The 20,669-nt window shown below is 39.7% G+C and overlaps 2 protein-coding genes across 4 annotated transcripts in view; both read left to right on the top strand.

Annotated features, from left to right (window-relative positions):
- Positions 1-7,684, top strand: part of CDK19 (cyclin dependent kinase 19) — a 234,114-nt gene extending 226,430 nt beyond the window's left edge. Inside the window, 1 exon segment of the mRNA XM_077812943.1 lies at positions 3,311-7,684. Coding sequence (XP_077669069.1) covers positions 3,311-3,442 — 132 coding nt within the window. The 3' untranslated portion in view covers positions 3,443-7,684.
- A 7,636-nt stretch (positions 7,685-15,320) lies between these two features.
- LOC144262745 (uncharacterized) overlaps positions 15,321-20,669 on the top strand; it is a 30,352-nt gene continuing 25,003 nt past the window's right edge. For all 3 annotated transcript variants that reach the window (XM_077812942.1, XM_077812939.1, XM_077812940.1), the window contains exons 1-2: positions 15,321-15,749; positions 16,931-17,070. In XM_077812942.1, coding sequence (XP_077669068.1) covers positions 15,719-15,749; positions 16,931-17,070 — 171 coding nt within the window. In that variant the 5' untranslated portion in view covers positions 15,321-15,718. The remainder of the gene's footprint in view (positions 15,750-16,930; positions 17,071-20,669) is intronic.

Here is a 20,669-nt window from a genome sequence, read left to right as displayed (position 1 = left end):
ATATGCTGAGTCCACAGCACAGGTTCTTTGATTTAATTCCTGCCACTTTCTGTTCCACGAGATAATGATAGCTGGGACAAGTCATATATTCTATTGTTTCATTTAGTACCTTGATAACTGTTCTCTTAATCTTAAAGATCAACAACTTCCATGATGCAATAACGTAGATCTGTAGGTGACTCAGTATGCTTCATGCTTAAGCAAGACACTCTAATAATGGTGATTCCCATTTTATCTCTAAAATGCTTCCTGTGAGTGAATTCAAAAGTGAATCTTCAAATGAAAGGTTTGGGGGGTTATTTGCAATAAACTGGTCTGTTGTTTTCCACTCTCAGCATGCTCTCACTATTAGCAACATCAGAATATATTAAATGAAAACAATGATTTCAGTATTCTTTTTGAAGCTGCACATTTGTCTTGCTTTACTAGAATTAGAATATTTCTTCCACTGAATAAGTGACATACATGAAATAATTCAAAGCATTGTATGAACCAAACTCACAAATACTTGGGGAGATTGTGAACATTTCAGACAAGATTAATTGAACTTCACCAGATAAATATTTTTCATTTTTTTAAAAATACACCTGAAAACAAAGCTTTGTTTCTTTTCTCAAAAGATCATTGAAAATATGTCAGAATGAGAAGAGACTGGATATCACTTGAAGTTATGTTTTTTGCAAGGATTCTAAATGCTATTGCTGGATACTTTTAGTAAGACATCATCTTGATAAAGATTCATATCAGCCTCTTTTAAACCTTTCTTTTTACTCCAGAGCTGCTTTGACTTCCTAGCCCATCAACCCCCTCCCCAGATAATTGATTTCTGAATGCTAGACATTTTCCTTCCATTCTAGTTTTCTTTCTTTATTGCAAATGATTTTAAAGGTGGTGATGGCAATTTAGGACTAACAACAACTCAGATTTCTTTCTTGAAAAGTTCCAGAGTGGCTTGAGGTCTCGGAAAGTCCCTGTTTATGGCTGGCTTGTTTCTGTCCATATTTTGAGGATTTTTGTGCTACATTTGATGTTATTGACCATGGGATCCTTCAGGATGTCTTGGAGTTCTAGGCAAGCCTTCCTATTACAGGATTTTCCTGATTTAAGTCTTACCTTTTGGGAAAATTAATGTAGCTCTTGTGATTCTTTTCTGCACAGCCTGTAGCCATTTGTTTTAGTGACCTCTCCACTCCAGGCTTTATTTTGACCCCGGTGCTGTTAATTATTTGTATGTTCCCATTAAATCAGCTGTTAAACAGTACAATCTGATTATCCATGTTTACACTTGTATCTAGTTAGCTGTGGCTCTCTCTCTCTCTCTCTCTCACTTCTTGCTGACTGTTTGTCTTATATCCAGAATGGAATGTCTGCTATTTGTCCAAATCTAGAGTCAAAACAGAAATTCTGTTTTGTGGGACTAAAGGAAGCAGAACCTAATTAAATGCATTCTTTTAGTCTTATGGCATTAATTTTACTCCATTAGATTTAATTCAAAATTAGACGGAAAAATCTTTTGGTTTTGGGCTCACTTATCTTCTGAATTTAAATCTGTGATGAAAAATCATTTATATTATTTAATCACAGCCATCCTTCATTATTTCTAAGAATGACAACTGTAATTCTTGGTTGCTTGTTTTTTGTCTAACTTTCTGACCCTTTCATTTTTTCAGCACTCGAGCCCAAATTCTTTATTCATCTTCTTAGTGGGATCTAGATTAATGTTTATTATAGCTGGTGACAGAGCATTTGTTTATTTTTGTTCTTTTTGAATGCCTGGATGCTAAATGTTAAGGCAGGGGCGGCCAACCTGAGCCTGAGAAGGAGCCAGAATTTACCAATGTACATTGTCAAAGAGCCACAGCAATATGTCAGCAGCCCCACATCAGCTCCCTGCTCCCAGCGCCTCCTGGCCACCGGCAGCCCTGCCGATCAGCGCCCCCCTGCACCTCCTGATCAGCTGTTTCATGGCATGCAGGAGGACGGGGAGGAGTGAGGGGATGGCAGGCTCAGGGGAGGGCGTGGGAAGGGGTGGAGTGGGGGCAGGGCCCGTAGCAGAGCTAGGGGGTGAGCAGTGAGCACCCCCCGGCACATTAGAAAGTTGGTGTCTGTAGCTCCAGCCCCGGAGTCGGTGCCTAGACAAGGAGCCGCATATTGACGCCTGAAGAGCCGCACGTGGCTCCAGAGCCAGAAGTTGGCCACCCCTGTGTTAAGGCAACAGGATCAGAGCTGTGTAAAACAAAGTCTAAGACCAGGGGTAGACAGGCATTTATTTGGTGTGAAGGCCAGATTTGATCATTTATACAGGATCTTGAAATATTTTACATGAAAAAGGCTACATATGTTTTATACAATGTATTATATGATATGATACATACAACCAGGTCTTAGCTGTTTATTGGCAAGGAAATTGGAAGGCATGAACAGCTTGAGTCACTATTTTGTTATGAATCTTCAAAATACTGTACAAGTATTTTGAAATTCTTAACGTATCTGATGTATCTTCACTGAGATCTGTTCCATACAAAGTATTAAGATTAATGAATAACACATTTTTTTCTGTGTCTGTGAAATCTTGTTACACAAATCTGGCAATTTAAAGAACAAATTCAGGGAATTAATATTAAGGTCTTGCACACATGCACTCACTGGCGTCTCTGTGTAAATGTCTTTGTTTTTAGTAGACGGAGCACCAGAATAGGAATCGAGACGTCTTCTAGAATGATATTATTATTAGAACTTATCAACAAGTCTCTCCCCAGTCAGATGTTGGGGTATCTTTTAAGTCATATCACCCCATCTCTTCCCTACTCTTATTCCATCTCCTCTGGAACTGACTACATTGCCTCTCTAGCACACCTAATCTCTCCCCCTCCTCCCCTTCTCCCCCCGCAACGTAGAGAATGAAAGTTTGGAGCTGGCAGTCACTTATATTTGTTATTTAGTTAATAGGGGCATAGAAATAACAAATAAAAATAGATATTTATTAAAAATAAATCATGATAGTCGGATATGGGGTTAAGAAACAACAAAGGTTAAGAATTAGCAGTGGGGCTCGATCACTTCAAAATCAGTTTAAAATGGTCTTGGATTGTAACTTCTGTCTTTTTACATGCCTGTCAAACACCTAACACCATTCGGGTTCTATATCGATAATAATGATTTAATAATCATACTGTTGGCCCTTAAAGAGGAATGTTGTTCAGTCACTTTCACTACATTTTGATTTGAGTGAGCCTCTTAGAGTTGAAAAGCTCCCTGCAACATTGTCCTAACAGGCTGTTTTAATTTCTTTTCCATTTTTTTTTTCCAGCACTCCAGTTCACGCCTCAGTTACCAAAGCAACATTCAGGGATCTTCTCAGTCCCAGAGTACAATGGGCTATTCCACATCATCTCAACAGAGCTCTCAGTATCATCAGTCTCATCAGTCTCATAGGTACTGAGACCTAATAGACTGCGTTTAGAAAGGAATGGACTAAAAGTCAAAAGACTCCAGCAATATGAAGTTCCTAACAATGAGAAGAACCAAAAATGCAAACTGTGATACAGATTTAAAATTCACAATTATAAAAGGAAAACTTTATTTACTGAAGATTTTTTTTCAATGACTCTGTTCCTTCTTTATTGCCATAAAGGAGATTCTTGTGAAGTGCCCCTTCCCTCCCGCGTGCTTCCCTCGCATGTGTTCCATTGTGGTAACTCTAATGAAACCGTCTGATCTGAACCCAGCACTTAACTTCTTTAACCATTGGAATTTTTGAAGGATTCCTGGTGCACCTTTCTCATGTTGTAGTGATTGCCATAAATCTATCTTTTCAAAACTCTTTAATGGGATTTTAAAGTTTTAAAATCTTGAACTCCCAGGCTTTCAAGCTTGTATATAGTTAGTTTTATACTAGGCAAACCAGTTTAGCTATACAGGTATAATGCACCTTTTAAAAGCACTATGTTTTTTTCACAGGATATTACTGTTTTCCTCATGGATGTCAAGAACAGCAAATTTTACTGTTCCAGAGTATTTTACTATTCTGTTTGTATTAGTCTAGTTTTCAGGCGACGTCTTAGGGAAAAAAAAACAAAAAATACCCAACCCAAGTCTCTGCAGCAGCTAATGTGCTTCATGGTACTGGACTGTACACCAAACAGAAGATTGTGAATGTTTCCTAAATCTTTCATATGGAATCCCATACATATTATGACCGTGTTCTGAGTAGTGTTGAATTAAGCATTATTTTAAACTAAAGCATGATACTTACATGAAAAGGAGATGCTTTCGGAGCACCATTGGAATAGAGGAATGGAATGTAGCGGAACGTCTTCTCTGGCTGGGCATCCAAAAGAGCCAAGAAAATATATTTAGTGCCCTATGATCTCAGTAGAAGAGAGAATGTGGTTGATGACTTATACTAGTCCTTGTTTAAAAACACAAAACAAAACAAAACAAAAAAAACCCTCTTCTTTCATATGTGTGGGAGCTTTATATATCTGGCTTCTCTGATGCAGTCTCCCTTTGTCAGTTTCCCTGAATCAATTATCTAAATATAAAGATGACAAAAATTTAAAGGATTTATAAAATAAAAAACAAATAATTGTCCATTTTTATATAAGATCATCAAATTTAAGAGACGTTATTGTATCGTTTGAAGAGCATGTTGAAAATTGTCTTTGTTTTTCATGTTTAATACGCAAATTCTTTATTCTTCACGTTGCTGTGATTAATCCAGATTAGTTGCACCAGATGCGCTTGGTTGCACTGAAATGTTTCTTTTTCCCAAGAGCAAACATGTTGTGATTGTGCCTAAGGACCATAAGCGGATGGGTTACTGGCAGTCTATCCCAGGTAAATAATTAGAGCTCACAAGCATAACTGGAGGATCATTATCCAATTTTCGGAGCCACAGTTATTCAGAGACACGTAATGTATAATTTGGAGCAGCTCATTTTTCTTCTGTGTTTAGAAATAAGGCTGATGAATCTGATTGCACTAAAACTGGAAAGATGTTCATGTACTTTAGAATGTTCCTCGCTGTATGAGCAGCACTAGTCTTTTTTAATTGATTGCTGGAGAAGAAGTCAAGAAAGGAGCAAATTATGTTTAAGCAATGCATATCACGGACATTTACACTACACAGTGTGATATCATGTTTAGTTGTGTTCTATCCTGAATCCATGGAAGACTTTAGACATAACCACTATACATTCCACACTAAAATTGTGATCCAAACTAGGCAGGTGGTAGATATGTTTGCTCTGTTTTTTTTGTCCCAGTGAGAGTAATAAGTATTTCCATTGAGAGTGAGTTCCCAGTCACCTTTAATGCTTTTTTTTCTCTCTCAAAAATGTTTTGCTTTTATGACCAGTTGGAAACCTGGTTTGGCCAAACCAGCTGCCACAAGTTTTTGCATCGTTTGCCAGTGGCACCAGGCTTCTCTGGAAAGTGACTGAAGATAGAATGGGCAAGAAATGATAAACATGAAATGAAGCAATTTGAAGGAAAATATAAATTATTATTAGGACAAAACCATCTCCTATTGGATACTTTCCATCTTTATTCTTTGTGATACTACATGTCCTGTGCTTCTGAGTATCTTAGTTGGCAGGAACTGATTTTAATTGTTAGTAAATTTCTTTACCTGCTTGCAACATATCTGGGCTCAAAAGATGCAAGTCCCCACCTCTTAATGATGTCAGTGGGAGCCCATGTCTGCCTGAAAGAGAATTTTGCCCCTGCCCTACAGCAGCATTATTGGATATTCTTGTGACTGGCTTCCAATTTTCTGGATACCAGGTTTCTGACGTGCTGATCGTTGTCTCCTGTCTTCTTCATATCCCTCTATCCTCTCAGAACACCATTGGTTATTGTAACATAATTGTCTAATGTTGGTCCCCCTCCCATCTCCTTTGATTCATTATCAAATTATTGATGGTGGCAGGGGGACAAAAATCTGCTTGTAGTTAAGCTGGACTCGTATAGTGTCAACAAAGCTGAATCATAGTGTAGGTTTATCGATGTGTGGAGTGCAAAGATACACAGCATTATAATGTGCTTTAATTCAATGAGCTTCCATCCCCTAGAATGACTGCTATCACCATTGTCTAAACTGAATAGATAATTCTGTATTTGCTAGATCTAAATTGCTTGCTGTGCTTTAGCCCCTTGCAGCTTCTATGCACGTGCAAAGCTGAGCTAACTCCTCCATTGCCTTCAAAATAAAAGTAGAAAGGGGAATAAATAAAAGCAGTGGTTACAGCTTAAAAATGTTTACTGTGCACGTTTGCTCGCTTTCTCTCTCTTTGTCAGTTGGTGTTTGGATATTTGGCCTTTTCTGGTGAGCTATGTGTGAATTTCAGGGTGGATGGGAGCCAATGTGAGAGAGACTTGTTCAGAGGTAATTTCACAAGGAAAAATGCTCTTTGTTTTCAGAGGTTAATCATGTAATATGTTATGGGAACCCAGGATCATGTATATTTTTCTACCTGTGCAGTTTTGGTAATTGACACTTATTATTATTCACAGTTTTGACCTTACCCATAACCTCTGTGTGCCCTCAGAAAGGTATTTCACACTGGTAACTAGAAATGGAAAGTGACATCAACTTGATTGTTTTCTCATTCCTGTTCCCTTGGTGAAACAGTGGACAGTCAAATACCATCCTGCAATGTTTCTCATCTCATTTTTGGAGAAGACAGGAGAGTGAGGAATGGGATTAGCAGCATAGTCTACATTGGTGAAGTTTATGTAGCACAAACTGCACAATGAAGGAAGAATATTGTGAAAGCTGCGAGTCCTGCACTGTATTTGTGACACTGTATCTTTTGGGGGGAGGGGGAGGGAAGAGCATTCTGAGGGGAGGGTAGGGGTAGCTTGAAGTATTCAAATATGTCTAATATTTTATATAAACATATTAAAGCTTAGTTCCCCTTCGTAATCTTCAGTAATGGTACTTAAACACCATTAAGCAAAGAATTGTTTTAGGATTAAATAAATGTATTGTACATAAGGCCATATGTAATCTTCTACAAGTGTCGCCACACAGGAGCGATATGTATTACTATATGAAAAAAAATCCTTAATGCACTGTTATCTCCTAAATATTTAGTAGTAAATTAATACTATTTAATTTTTTTAAAAATCTGTCTTGTGTAGACACTAAAAAGTATTACACAAAATGTGGACTGAAGTTGTCCTTTTTAACAGCAATTTAAAGAACTTTTATATATGTAATGTAGTACACTTTTCAAATTGTTCTAGTTTGTATTCTCCCATGTTTACTATTGGTGGAAGTGTGTCTGTTTCTCTTCAGTTATTTTTTTAATAATTTCATGCAAGTATCCTTCATTTTTGTAGTTTTTATTATAGATTACTGCATATGCTCTTCATGCTGCCACAAAGCTTTGCTACTTTAGCTCTCTGGTGGCCACATACAGCAATACCCATGCTGATGGGTTTGCAAAAACACAAAACAAAATATTTGTTTCTCATTCTAGAGCTAAGAGTTGCTGCTTTTAAGTTCTCCTCATGTCGCTCTTGAAATGACTGTTAAAACTGAACTATGAGTTCATTGCATTTATTTTATATTCCTGGTTGTCATGAAATTGAATTGACTTTGCTTCAGTGTGAATTTTTTAATACAAATAATATACATTTTTAATAATAATAATAATAAAAGGTTCAAATCAAAGAAGTGTGCTGGGAAGTTGTGAACATCAGACTTTGAGTTACAAAAGAAGCAAAATGTATCCTGCAGAGTTGCAACCTGTAATTGTATTCAGATGTTTATGATATCATAAACCACACAAAACAGATCTTGTGAAGCCTCCAGTTTGGAATTATAGCCTTTTAAAATACCCAAGAGGGTATTCGTGTTTTGCATGTACAGTAATAGAATGAAGCTTTATGGAAAAACAAAACAGGTGGAATGCTTGGTGTACTCTCTAAAGTGATTTAGCATGCAGCTTGGATACCACTTATAAAAATATAAAACTACCAACCTGGTGATTTTATATATTTGTCTTCTGGAAAAGCTGTGCATTTGGAGACTAAGCCCCCGTGCTTACCACCTTCCCTACCGCCCTTCCCCCTCCAATCCCATATCCAGGCTATCTTTGAATATAATTTTCCCAAGTGTCTAGGGTGACAGCATGTTAGATTGGAGAACATGAACTAGGGAACTCAGCTCTGTTTTTCAGGGTGATTTTCTGTGAGTTGTTGGCTTCCATATTATAACTCCACGAGTCAGTTTTTCAGAGATGGTTGTTATACTGGCTTTTCCATAAACTACACCCATTTTCTCTGTCCCAGCTGTGTGTGAGAGAATGGCTGCCACCCACTTGCTTCTCAACTGACACTAAAACAGAGGCTTGAATTTCTGTTGTAACTTTAGGACAAGGTAAGAACATGCTATACCCATGTTCACTAAGCTGCTGGCTTCTAGCAGATAAAGGGTTCTGACTGATTCTTCCTCCCTGATACATCAAAGGATTAGGTTTAACATGATGCATGCACGCTATCAAAGAGGTTTCTTTGACTTTGTGTCTGCACTGGTGATTTGCATTTCCAGTGTGTAGTACCTTTCACCTAGAAGGATCCCAAAACATTTTCCAGATAATATTTACAAAGTATAGGAATCTCTTCACCAGGCATTCCAATCGGCTACAACATGTGTGGTTATGTTTATTCCTCTTGATGAGAGTCGGGCTGGTTAGCCGGTGGGAGTAGACATGGTTATATAAAGGATTCTCTGCCTACATTACACCACTTACTATGTTTTTTTCCTTTTCTACTTGTACTTGGTGGAGTGCAGCAGCAGCCTTTCGAAATCCCTGGTACGTTGGAATGTACAGCATTGTCTCAGAGATCATTCATCATTCCCAGCAGTGTGCTTAAGTTGGATGCCAGCCTTTGAGGTCTGGCATTCTGTGTCAAAGAGCTAAGTTTAAGACTAATGATCTAAAGAAGAATCAGCCCTGCAGCATCCAGCCATTTATGGGTAAAGGCTGCAAAGACAGTGTTTAAAGCTGAGACAAGCTCATGCTAAGAGTTAGCACCAAAGCATAGGAGAGGCAACAAAAAGTGTCTTAAAGAGAGAATATTTGTTGCTGATTGCAGAGATACAAGTTCTAAACATTCTGAACAGAAAATCAGGCTGAAACTTTAAGGGCAATAAATTGTTACTTCAGGTGGTTTTACAGATATTGACAGAGGGGAGTGTGGAAGGCAGTGTTGTCTGGAGGAATGAGCACAGACTTAGGAGTCAGGGTCCTGCATTCACACTTTGACTCTATTACTGATTCCGTGTGGCGTTAAAGTCACTTCTCCTTTCTGTCTGTTTCCTCATTTATAAAATGGGGATTAAAGGTATCTCACTCACAGTAGTGGTTTCTAGATTAGTTAGTTTCTGTATAGTACTTTGAAAACGTACAGTACTACAGAAATGCTAGGTATTATTAACTCTGTCTCGATAAACTCAGAAGTTTAGCACTGTTCCAGAGGCCAACAAAGGATAACGTTGACCTGAAATACTACTTAATAGACATTGGTTTTTCGTGCAAGCGAACTTCATGCCCTTCTTTTCCAACACAGAGCAATGTATGGTCAGCAAATGTGATTCATTTTTACATTTTTTTAATATTCAGAAAGAAAAATATTTTATTGTTACATCAAGACACTGCAGGGATTGATTTTTTCATTAATGAATTAAATATTTATTAGTGCAACAATTATAGTGATTGAAACAACTGACGTTGTTGTGAAGGATGTGAGTAATGGGACTTTAGATACAATCAGCCTATTAAAATACTGTGCTATTCCCAGAATTCTTCTGCAACAATAATATCCACAGTAAATGTTTTTAAAAGTCATAATCCCTCATTCTGGCAACATTTAAAATCTGACGATTATTGCCAGCATACATAATATTTTTATTTAACATAATTGTATGAAAACACTATCACAGGATCAGTGTCTCTGGCTTTGAAAATAAACATCCTGGCATGCATGTGCAGTATTTGTGAGAAAGCATTATATGTGAGATTGTGTTCTTTGGAGTCGCTTAAATAGGATACAGAATTTGGAAGAAAGTGTAAATTGCATACTTTTATTATGTGCATTCACAACATGTGGCTAAAAATGTTGTCTTCTCTTGTCTGTGAATGAAATAAGGCAGCAAAACATTCCCGGGGCTATGTTTCCTTTAGGCGCCATTCCATATCAATGCACTTTAGATACATTTTAAAACAAAATGAGTCAAATTGATGCCTGAAATCAATTGTTAAACAAGGGATCTATTTGCCCCAGTAACGTCACTGTAAAATTGGAGTCATGCTCTGTGAATGTAAATCTAAACTAGCAATGAAAGTTACTAAAACAAATTAGCTAGGGACTCTTCTCTCATTTTTAAATGTGATTTTTGAATCAGTAGTTTAAAAAAACCCTCCGATTTCTTCTGTTGAAAGACACAGAACCTATGATATGAAATGTAATCATAATGATATGTTCTATACTCTCTCCATCCCACAAGAAACTGAGAATTCAAGCAGCGTAGGTAATGTATACATGCAGGGCCAGGACAATGGGGCCCCAATCTTGATTGAGGCACTCTGTGTGATACAGTAATGGAAATAACCAATGTCATCTGACTTTTCCAGACTAAGTTTTTTAAAAAAACAACCCAAAATCTAGGTCACTTTGCATAAAGCAACAGTTCAACACTGAGAGGATGCACACTATGTTGTAAAGTAGCCTCATTAATTAACCTGAAAATTACTTCAGCAGGGGAACTTTCAAACTGACAGAGCCATTACAAATGTAAACCTTTAGAAGGAAAAGAATGTGGAAAAGGCAGGAAGGGCACGTGAGATGTCTAAAATTAGTGCTTAGTTGTACACTTTTACAGTGATATTACTACACTGCCTCACATGCTGGCTATTACTGATAGCTTCAGTAAATATAGGAGGCCAAACTTTTGATTACAGGCCTGATCTTGGTCTCTGATGCATAGAGCTTCAGTGAGAGTCCTAAGGCATATTCAAGGGCAGCATTGCAAGAAATGTTTTAAATAATTATAATTAATCTCTTTAGAACATACTTCTACATGTTAACAAATAGGGTCTCTGGCTTTCTTTGGGATGTTAAAGAACAGATGGAAATGGAGTATGGATTCTGTTGATTTTTGTTAGTGAATGCAATGCTAATGATGGGCTAGATTAATAGCCCGGAGTCTGACATTCTTCTTTTATCTATAGAATAGGCAACAGTACAAACTTCCACATACCATATGGTCAGACTGATACAACCCTGTTCTGGAGGGATGACCTCTAAGGATGAGCGGTTGTTCAGGCTCTGTGATCATTCAATCCTGAGTTTGCCAGCAAAGTTACATATGTGATGTGGACACATAATCATTAGGTCATCAGCTCATTTCATATAAGCCACAGAAAAGCCATCAGATAGGTTTTAACAAAAAATCATTCCTGACTAAAGACAGAGACCTGGAGGTGAAAAGGTTCAAAATTCCACTACCAACACCATGTGACCATCCAGTCTACTAGGTAGCCATGTGAGACATTCAGAAATTCTCAGAGCTTAGCACTGTTACTAGGGCGTTACAACATAAGCACTCTTACTAGTTTTTCACCAGTTTTCAAAAATGATATAAAAGTACGTAAATTCCTAGGGTATAATGAAATCTATCCCAGTTATTTCTATTTCCAACTATGTCTCCAGGATGTATTTTAATTGTGTTACCAGGATCTGGTAGTGATACACAAGGAAAAGCAAAGCTTTGAATAATTTGTCATCTGAACTCAATGTCACTCATTAACGGGGAGACATCAAAAGAAATCAGGCTTTTTCCCTTGGCTGTCCTGATGCTTGTGCTGGCATTGCTTCTGCTGCAGCTGATTACAGGTCTTATCAGACCATTGCATTATGAAGTAGCTAATTCTTTTTGAAAACATTTGAGGTTAAGTGGGGAAATGTTTATTTTCTTCCAGATGTAGCATCACAACTGTAAAATGTACAAAGGCAAAAGTGCGCAGTTTAACCTAATAGCCAACAACCCACTATGGGGCAAATTACGCTCATTTAGCAGAAAGAATTCATCTCCCAATTATGGATTGACTTACCAATGGCAAAAAGGTTGCAGACTTTGGTATCTGATTCTACCACCATAAATGCATGAATATCTGCATAGAGTTAGGGGTTTCAAAATGCTGTTCTCTGCTATATTGACCATATCTGTTTACATCCTTCTGCATTTTGGGGGGGAGCTCGTCATGTCTCATAAACATAGAAATGATTCCCCATCACTTCAGTTAAAATAAGAAAATGTACAAACATTCCAATGTGAATTTACCTGTTGGGACATACCTTGGGTTGCCATTAAATAGTGCTGTTAATATAGGGAATATTAAAGAAAAAATCTTTGTAACAATCCTGAACAATAGCTTCAAGTAATGTCTGTCATTGCACAGTGTGTTCATAGAGCTGTAAGTGTGTTTGACTGGTGTGTGTCATGTTTACACACTAGCTATGTGCGTTCATCTCAGAGAATCCAGTCTCACTGACAGTGTTATGCACATGCAGTACACATGCACAGCTATGGCTTGCTAATGTAAGTCTTGTAAAAAACTTTTCAATTAACTGTGTCCACTTTGAGACATGAGTGCCCCACCATTCGGTGCACAGAAGGGCATGTTAAACAGTGGTGGTTCTCCCCACACATGCCATACCCATATAGCAATCCCAGAGCGTCATATTAATACACAGTATTTGTACTATTTCAGGACCTTGTTGTCACAACAGTTCCATGCATTACAGTCATAATGGGGGTAAACCACATGTATCCTTCCTAATTCCCTTTATGGAGTAACTAATCATATCATTTGCATATAGACTGTGGTCCGTAGTTCCATGTAGGCCAAAATTGGACACCCTCTAAAAACTAATGATTACCATTACAGTGCCCTAATCTCCCTTCTGTAGATTGTGAAATTTCAAAGTATGTACTACGAGATACTTTGAGATGACTATTTTCATGCAATCTGTGATAACCCCTTTATGCTAGGCAGGTAGAAGTCAAAAGACTTTTGCTTTTAGGCTCTAGGATTCCTCCAGAAGGCAAAGCTCAGTGTAACATTTCACTGTGGTTTGCTCATGCAAAATGTCTCAGGATATCTCCTAAATCTTCCTATGTAGTATAGCTGATGGGATCTTACCAATACAGTTTACCACATTTCGGCATGCTGAAGAGACACCTACAAAAAAATTGTAATCAAGTTTCCTAGTTATTCTGATTATTCATACATCCAAATGGGGTGTGTGTGTGTTAAGACATGGTCTGTTAGCCAAAAATGTGATAAAACAGGATACCCTGAACAGCCAAAATAACTAAGTATAGCAACTCTCAACATTCATATTTCAGCGAGGTTTCAGATATACATAGTGTGTCCCAGCTTAGGATGCTCAAGGCCAGACATTCTCAAATGAGTAACATGAGAACTTCTTTCATCTATATACATGACCAGCTTCCATTTCTACAGTTACAAGAGGGTAAATCCATTATTTAAGCTAGGACTACTGTACTGTGAGGCAAAACCACCCAGCATCCCACAGTGCTGGGTGATCTGTATTACATACAAATCACAGCAAGCTCCCAAGCTTCCAGTTTATAATGGATGTTCACAGGCTGTTTTGGAAATTAAGCTGCAAACTACATAACAGTTATTCTTTCAACAGAGACTAGATAGTTCAAGGGCTGGCATACTCAGACGTTCACCTCTGGATTGCCACCTTAATGTCAGCCCATGCCAGCAGCAACTGCAAATTGTTACCATCTGATCGCTTTTTGGTGGTCTGTAAGAAACGAGTGTGATGGGCAAAGTCCAGTTAGAATCATAGAATACCAGGGTTGGAAGGGACCTCAGGAGGTCAACTAGTCCAACCCCCTGCTCAAAGCAGGACCTAATCCCCAACCAAATCATCCCCAACAGTTCCTAATGGGCAGTTGTCCACATTACAGAAGCCAACTGACATGAACTGGCACCCCTACTGGAAGTCTCAGGAGAGAGGCCAATACTGAAGAGTTATGAAAAGTCTCCAGGGTTCAGGTATTTGAGCCGGTCGGGGGAGCTTCATTTGACATTGTAATGTTTGTATTGTGTATATTTAGATAAAATACTTCTGTTTTCAGGAGCTAATCTGATACATTTCGAGAGTGATTAATTCACAGTTCTATAGAATGTATTAATTGAACAAGTTTAAAGTCTAATAAAAATTCCAGTCGCAGTCAAAGCTCATACAACCTGCTAAGCACATAAAATATCCAGAACACCAAAACGTGCACCTCTAGTTACAAATGCGACTTCAACAAGCAGTAGAGTTTTTGGGTGGCAATTCATTTTTAACTGTAAGAAAGTGAGGACTTAAAACTGAAGCCCTTGCAAGCCCATCTTCCCACCTTATAGGGCTGTGAGTGCAGAAGTGGGTCTGATGTATTTTCTCCACCACATCATGTGTATATAAATGTTTTTGGTGTGTAGTATTTACATGGAAATATGTTAATCTATTTTCTTGTCTGTTCCATAGAAAGACTGGTCTGTGATCATGACAGTTCACCAGGTTCAGGTGGAGTTGGAGGGATGCTTCCCCCATCTCAGCTGCCATTAAAGTGACAAGCTTTGTCCAAAACTCAGGTGGTAGAAGGACAGCACCAGTTTTGAGTGGTCACTGAGTACGGTGAGTGGCTGAATGCTCCATATTGTGGTCACAGTCCTGTTTTGATCAATTCTTCTGAAGCTCCTGTGGTATTCTAATGTCAAAAGTATCATTCATTCCTTCCCTTTAAACCCCGTGCTGCCTGCTGCATGAGTCAGAGTGTGCCTGACTTGTTCTGTCTAACAGCACCCTCTCAGCTCCATAGGAAAAGACTCACAATGTAATAATGTAAACGCAGGTTCCACTAACATTTTGTTCCACCTTACTTTAGACAACTCGGAAATGTCTGCCTCAGATGAGACCCATTTTCCAAAATCCCCGGAATCCTGATGTTCTCAGGAAGTAAGCTAAGCTAACAAGGCCAATATTCATGTTTTATGGGGATTTCTGACTCAAATTTTAGAGCTGTTTATCATGCAAATATATGTGCCCCAAGCCATCCAATGATTAGAAAGAACTAATCTATTTTAAGCAATATGTAGTCCTTAATCAACTATTAATCATTCATGAAGATTACATTGGCAGCTGCAAGGAGATAAGGAAATCCCAAGATGATTTAGAACCTGGTTTTTGTGTAGTACCATAAGTTAAGAACTGCAGTGGGGATAAAGATTCTGATCCTACTTCCACTGAAGTAAATAGCAAAACTCCCATTAACTTCTATGGAAGGAGGATGAGGCCCAAAGTCTATTATGTAAACACAAAATCCTTTGATCAGATTTCACATCAGCCATAAAATGAGAAAAGTTAGCAACAGAAAAGGCTTAGTCCATCTCTCTGCCAATGCAGGGTTGTTCCCTACAGGAGGCTTGAGTATTGTGTCCACATTTAGAGGTTCTTGGCAATGAGTTTCCACCATTCCCTTAAGAGACTATTCAACTATCTAATAGATCTCACTTGCCAGGAAACTTTCCCTACTGTTCAAGCTACAGGGCCTTTTTCTTTTTTGGATGAAATATGTCCCATCAATGTGCAGGACTGACAGAAAAGGCTGGCAGAAACCATGATGCCTTGCTTGCAACAAGCAAAAGAAAGTAAGTTAATGTATCACTAATTTCAAATTGCTATTGCCCTGATCCATGTTGTGTAATGTGCAGTTTGTGTAAGAGCTCAGTCAGCAGGAAGAGAGAGAAATGGTCCCGGCACTTCTGCTTTACTAAGTTATCTGACAGGTCAGGCTAGTCACGTTGCTGGAAAAAGGTGGGGAGGGATAGCTCAGTGGTTTGAGCATTGGCCTGCTAAACCCAGGGTTGTGAGTTGGGGCCATTTAGGGATCTGCTTTGGGCAGATTGGGGATTGGTCCTGCTTTGAGCAGGGGGTTGGACTAGATGACCTCCTGAGGTCCCTTCCAACCCAGATATTCTATGATTCTAAGACAACAGAGATGGTGCAGCAGACAAGGAGTCTGATGAATTTTTCTTGCAATGATACAAGAACATCCTGCACCAGACTCAAAGATGTCAGGCACGGGGGTAACTGCTGCAATCAGTTTGCAAAGCAGTGTCCCTGACACCATGATGGATGCCATTTTAAAATATCTTAGCTTCCCTCTGAATAACTGACCATCTGCAGTGGGTCCAATAACAATATTGGTATTGTCCCAACTCCCAGCCAAAGGCCATGCAACAGCTAATTCTGAAAGTGAAAGAAAGGAAATATTACCCCAGCTATTCTTCCAGCTAGCAACTTACTCAAGAGGAAGAGGGAGGCAATTGTGGTCTGTTGGCCAACACCCCTTGGAATATGAATATTTTTATGGGTGTGGGCACAGAAAGAGTGAGTTTATTAGCTTCCTGGCATGTTTACCAGCTTCAGTGCTAGTTACACAGCTAGGGCCTATTCTCTCCCCTCAGGATATCTGAGCACATCCCACTGAAGCCCATTTGGAGTTATTTGTGTCTTGCAGATGGAGGATAAGGCCCCTGGAGTTGTTCTTTTGTATTTAATTTATATGATGTTGATTTGTATCTGGCTATTTTTCAAGCACGTATGATTCATTTTTGCATGGGCAGGTGGGAGTGGCTCCATTATTTTCTTTTGAATCACTTCACGTTTTCCTGTCACTGGAACATGCTTTAACAACTGTGTGTGGGGAGCCTGGTGGGAACAGGCTAGGTGGCTCTGTCTCAGCTTGCGCTGCTGCTCCATGGGCATGAGAAATTCTGTGGCGGAGCTCCTCCTGAGTTTTTTGAACTGGGTTCTTCTATTATGGCAGCTGGACCATTTCTGATCTCTTCATGGGACTTGTTTCCTTGGAGAGAGAATGAACTTCATCCTTTGTGTTCAGAGTATGAGACTTCTGCAGTGACTGCCGCTGTTGCAGGTCAGAGATGGGGTCCCATACACCTTTCAGGGGTAAGTTGTCTAAACACTGCTACGCTTGCTTCAGACCCACTCTTTTTATATCCGAATCCAGAGAGCCTCCTCTCATCCCTAGCACTAGCTGGGACATTTTAGAACAATAAGCCTCACACAGACAGGGTCCATAATGTCTGCCGAAGATTATTTGGGCATCTGTCGTTGCTTCCTACAACGAGTTTGGCTTTCACAGATTGCAGAAACAAAGCACAGTGTGGGGTTTTGCCCAAATCAAAACCAGGCCACCTTGCCCTCTCTAGCGAGCACATCACACATTTTACTGTGCCCAACAGTGTGTTAGTTGCTTCACAAGTGACAGAAACATCATCCCTGCCTGAAACAGCTTACAGTCTCAGTACACATCTTACAGTTCTGGGTTTTAATAGACAAAATAAGTCCTACCGAAAGTAATGAAGACATAAAGGGCCAGATCCTCTGCGGGTGTAAACTGGCATAACTCCATGGACTTCAGAATCTGTGCTCCCTATACGCAAAAATGAAAAGAGTTCTCCTAAAAGCAAAAACTCCCCTCGCCCCCTTGCAGGCAAATACATGAGAAAAATAGTAGGGTTGCACTTTAAAATTAGGCTAAGTACATGGCTTCACAAGGGATGTGTTGCTAATGCACTATTTTAATTTCTTTTGCCTTCTGGTAACCAGATTCACTAATCCACTTACAGGAAACATAACTTAGCAAGAAATATACCTAAAGGAAGTCTACCGGCCACTGCAGGTAATCCTTGGTGAACTCAAAAAAGCTTTGATTAAGGAATCTGGGACCAGACATTTCAATGGCAGGTGTCGCAGTATGTTGGGAAACAGAGACAGAACGTGAGGGCACAGACGTTCTCCTTTTTGCCTTCTGAGAGAAGAACTGCCGGTTTGTTTGTTTTTCCCCAGAGCTCAGGTACCAGAGATGATGGCAGTTCTTTTCCAGTGCATAAATAATTTATTGGCCATATACATCTCCTGCTGGCAGCTGGCTACAGTATGTCATGCTGAGGAATGCGAGAGAGCAACAAAAGAGCACTCCCTTGGCAGTGAACAATAAAGAGGCAGTTCAGCTGCCCATAAAATGCCATCGGGTAAGCGTGTCCCTCCGGTTACCAACAACAAATCTCACACAGAACGCCAGACATTGGAAGGGGAAGCAGTTGACGTTACTTTTCAGGATCATTTGTACCTTTGTCACTAGGATGGTTCCCCTTGAGAGCAGTGAGCATTAATTACGCTGTTTTCTAAACAGACATTATCAGACGTTGAATTTCAAGTCTCTAAAGAAGAGTTTGGACAAATACTGTCACTCTGGCATAAAGCCATGAGCAGCCTGAAACCTCACTCAGTTAGATTTAAAGGACTTTTTCAGAGACCCCGGTAGCAGAATTCCCCTTGATTTCAATAAGAGTCGAAGGCATGGAGCTGCTGCAGAGTCGGATCCTAAGGTGTTCCCAATGTTTTCTTCACACTCCATTGCTGGGAATACCTTCCTGAGACTTGAACAAAAAATGCCTTTCCCCAGTAACTGTCAGTGCCCATATAGCAAGCTCTTCCACCCTCGTCTCTTCTCCTACACCACCTTGGTAACAAAACTTGAAGGCAGAGTTTTATAGCTGTGTTTTGGGCAGGTATTTCAAATGTGGGTGCCTAATGTGAGGCACCTAATTCCATATGTAGGCTCCTAACTAAAAGGCTCCTGATTTGAAGAGGTGCTATGCACCTGCTGCTCCAGAACGTGGCTTGGAATTCCCAAGCCAAGATTCAAACTCCTGGCCCTAGTTCTTAAAAAGCTCTCCCAGAACTCTACAAAGCTCTGTCACTTGCACATTAAAAAACACTGGCCTGGTCAGATGACATATAAAATGTAATTACATGAGAAATATCACCTAAAGACATATGTTAAAATTGAAGTAAGACAGTTTATGGATAGATGACATACCCTATTATATATGTTAATACAGTATTATTTTAGCATTTCCAATAATGCAGCCATTCCTAAGCTGGGGCAGCTGAAATGCTGTGTGATATCCTGGGGAAGGATGAAGTGAACACTTGTTGCAAATCTTTGTACTTTATTAGTCTCTAGTCAAGTAACTTGCATGGTTCCTGGCACGACTGCATTGGAGAGTGGCAAGCTCTGGTATCTGTAACAGCTCTATGAACATCGCAGGCCTAGGCAGCACCTGGAGATAATGTAGGTTAAGTAGATTGTCAGGAAGTCTGCTGCCTGCTGACATCTACAGCCAAGTATAGTGTGTGCTTCCTCTCAGCACTTATCAGGTGCTGCTAGCACTGGAGCCAGCATAAGGGCATCCTGGTGATATTATCTGCATGACATTTGCATTAAAAATTAGAAATAAAATGCAGCCCCAAACCAGCAATGGCATCTGTGCACCACCCTCAAGTTACTCTTATTTCTAGCAGGAATACTCTTCACTCAGGGGACTGTATGCAGCCTCTCCTCCAGTCAGAATATAGGTGCACATTAAGGGCTAGATTCATTCTTGTGCCAATATTAGGGCCAACCCGGAGAAAAGGCTACTGCTACCTCCCCTAGCTCAGTGTTGCCTATGGGTCACTGCAGGAGTTTCGGGTTTGTCTACACATGCAAATTAATCCAGAATAAACTAGGCTATGAAGTTAAAGTGGATTAACTGTTCCTGATTAACCTTATGTATGGACATGCTTATTCCAGAATACAAGTGCCTTATTCCAAAATTGGTCACTTCCAAAGTAGATTCATAGATTCCAAGGCCAGAGGGCCCACTGTGTTCAAGTCTGACTCCCTGTGCATCACAGGTCGCAGAACTTCCCCACAAGAATTCCGAGAGCAGCAAATTAAGCTAATTCAGAATCCGGCGCTGTTATTCTAGAATAAAAGCATCCACACATGGTGTTAATGAGGAATAGTTATTCCAGAATGTGCAGCCAAGACCCTAGAATTGCTGGGAAGCAGGACTGCTTGAGCCACTCCCTTGTCCTGCCTGCCACCAAGTCATGTCCTACCTTGGTATGATGCCTGAGCCAAGGGCTCCTATGGGGATATATAAACAGTGAAGCCCATTCTGCAGCTCCTTGAGAGAGCCTCCTATGCTGAGCATCCCTCTGGACAACCTTACAGCTGCACTGCAGCGGCTTAGCTGGCACAAAGGGGCCTCAGCACCTGGGTGAACTCCCCTGCAACTCTGCTTTTGCAGCATCAATATATGCCAGTTTTGGGGCCAGATGGCCCAATACGAGCTTTCGGCCCCTGCTGTAAAATTACATGATGTAATTCTATTGTTGTTCAGTTATGTTTGGCGTAAAGCAAATAAGAGCAGGAGGGATTATTTTATGCAATGTTCAGAACAATTTTGCAGCTACTCCTGAAAATTTTCTTCCTTTCCTTTTCTTCTCCTTTCTGTTCTTTTATCTTAGATTTGCATCTTAAAGCAGTTATTTTCCCAATAAAATGCTCATCCAATGAGGCAGCAGATTCTTTACTCAGTGGTATTGTCACATGGTTTAAATATATGCTTGTCCAAAAATTGAAATTTGGGGTAGCTTGATTCTCCACTTACCTAAGACTTTACACCAGTGAAAAGTGCTGTAAAATGCTA

This window comes from Eretmochelys imbricata, chromosome 3 (assembly GCF_965152235.1).
Source record: "Eretmochelys imbricata isolate rEreImb1 chromosome 3, rEreImb1.hap1, whole genome shotgun sequence".
NCBI lineage: Eukaryota > Metazoa > Chordata > Testudines > Cheloniidae > Eretmochelys > Eretmochelys imbricata.
The sequence above is the reverse complement of the archived record's forward strand: the minus strand, read 5'-3'. Positions and strand labels throughout refer to the sequence as shown.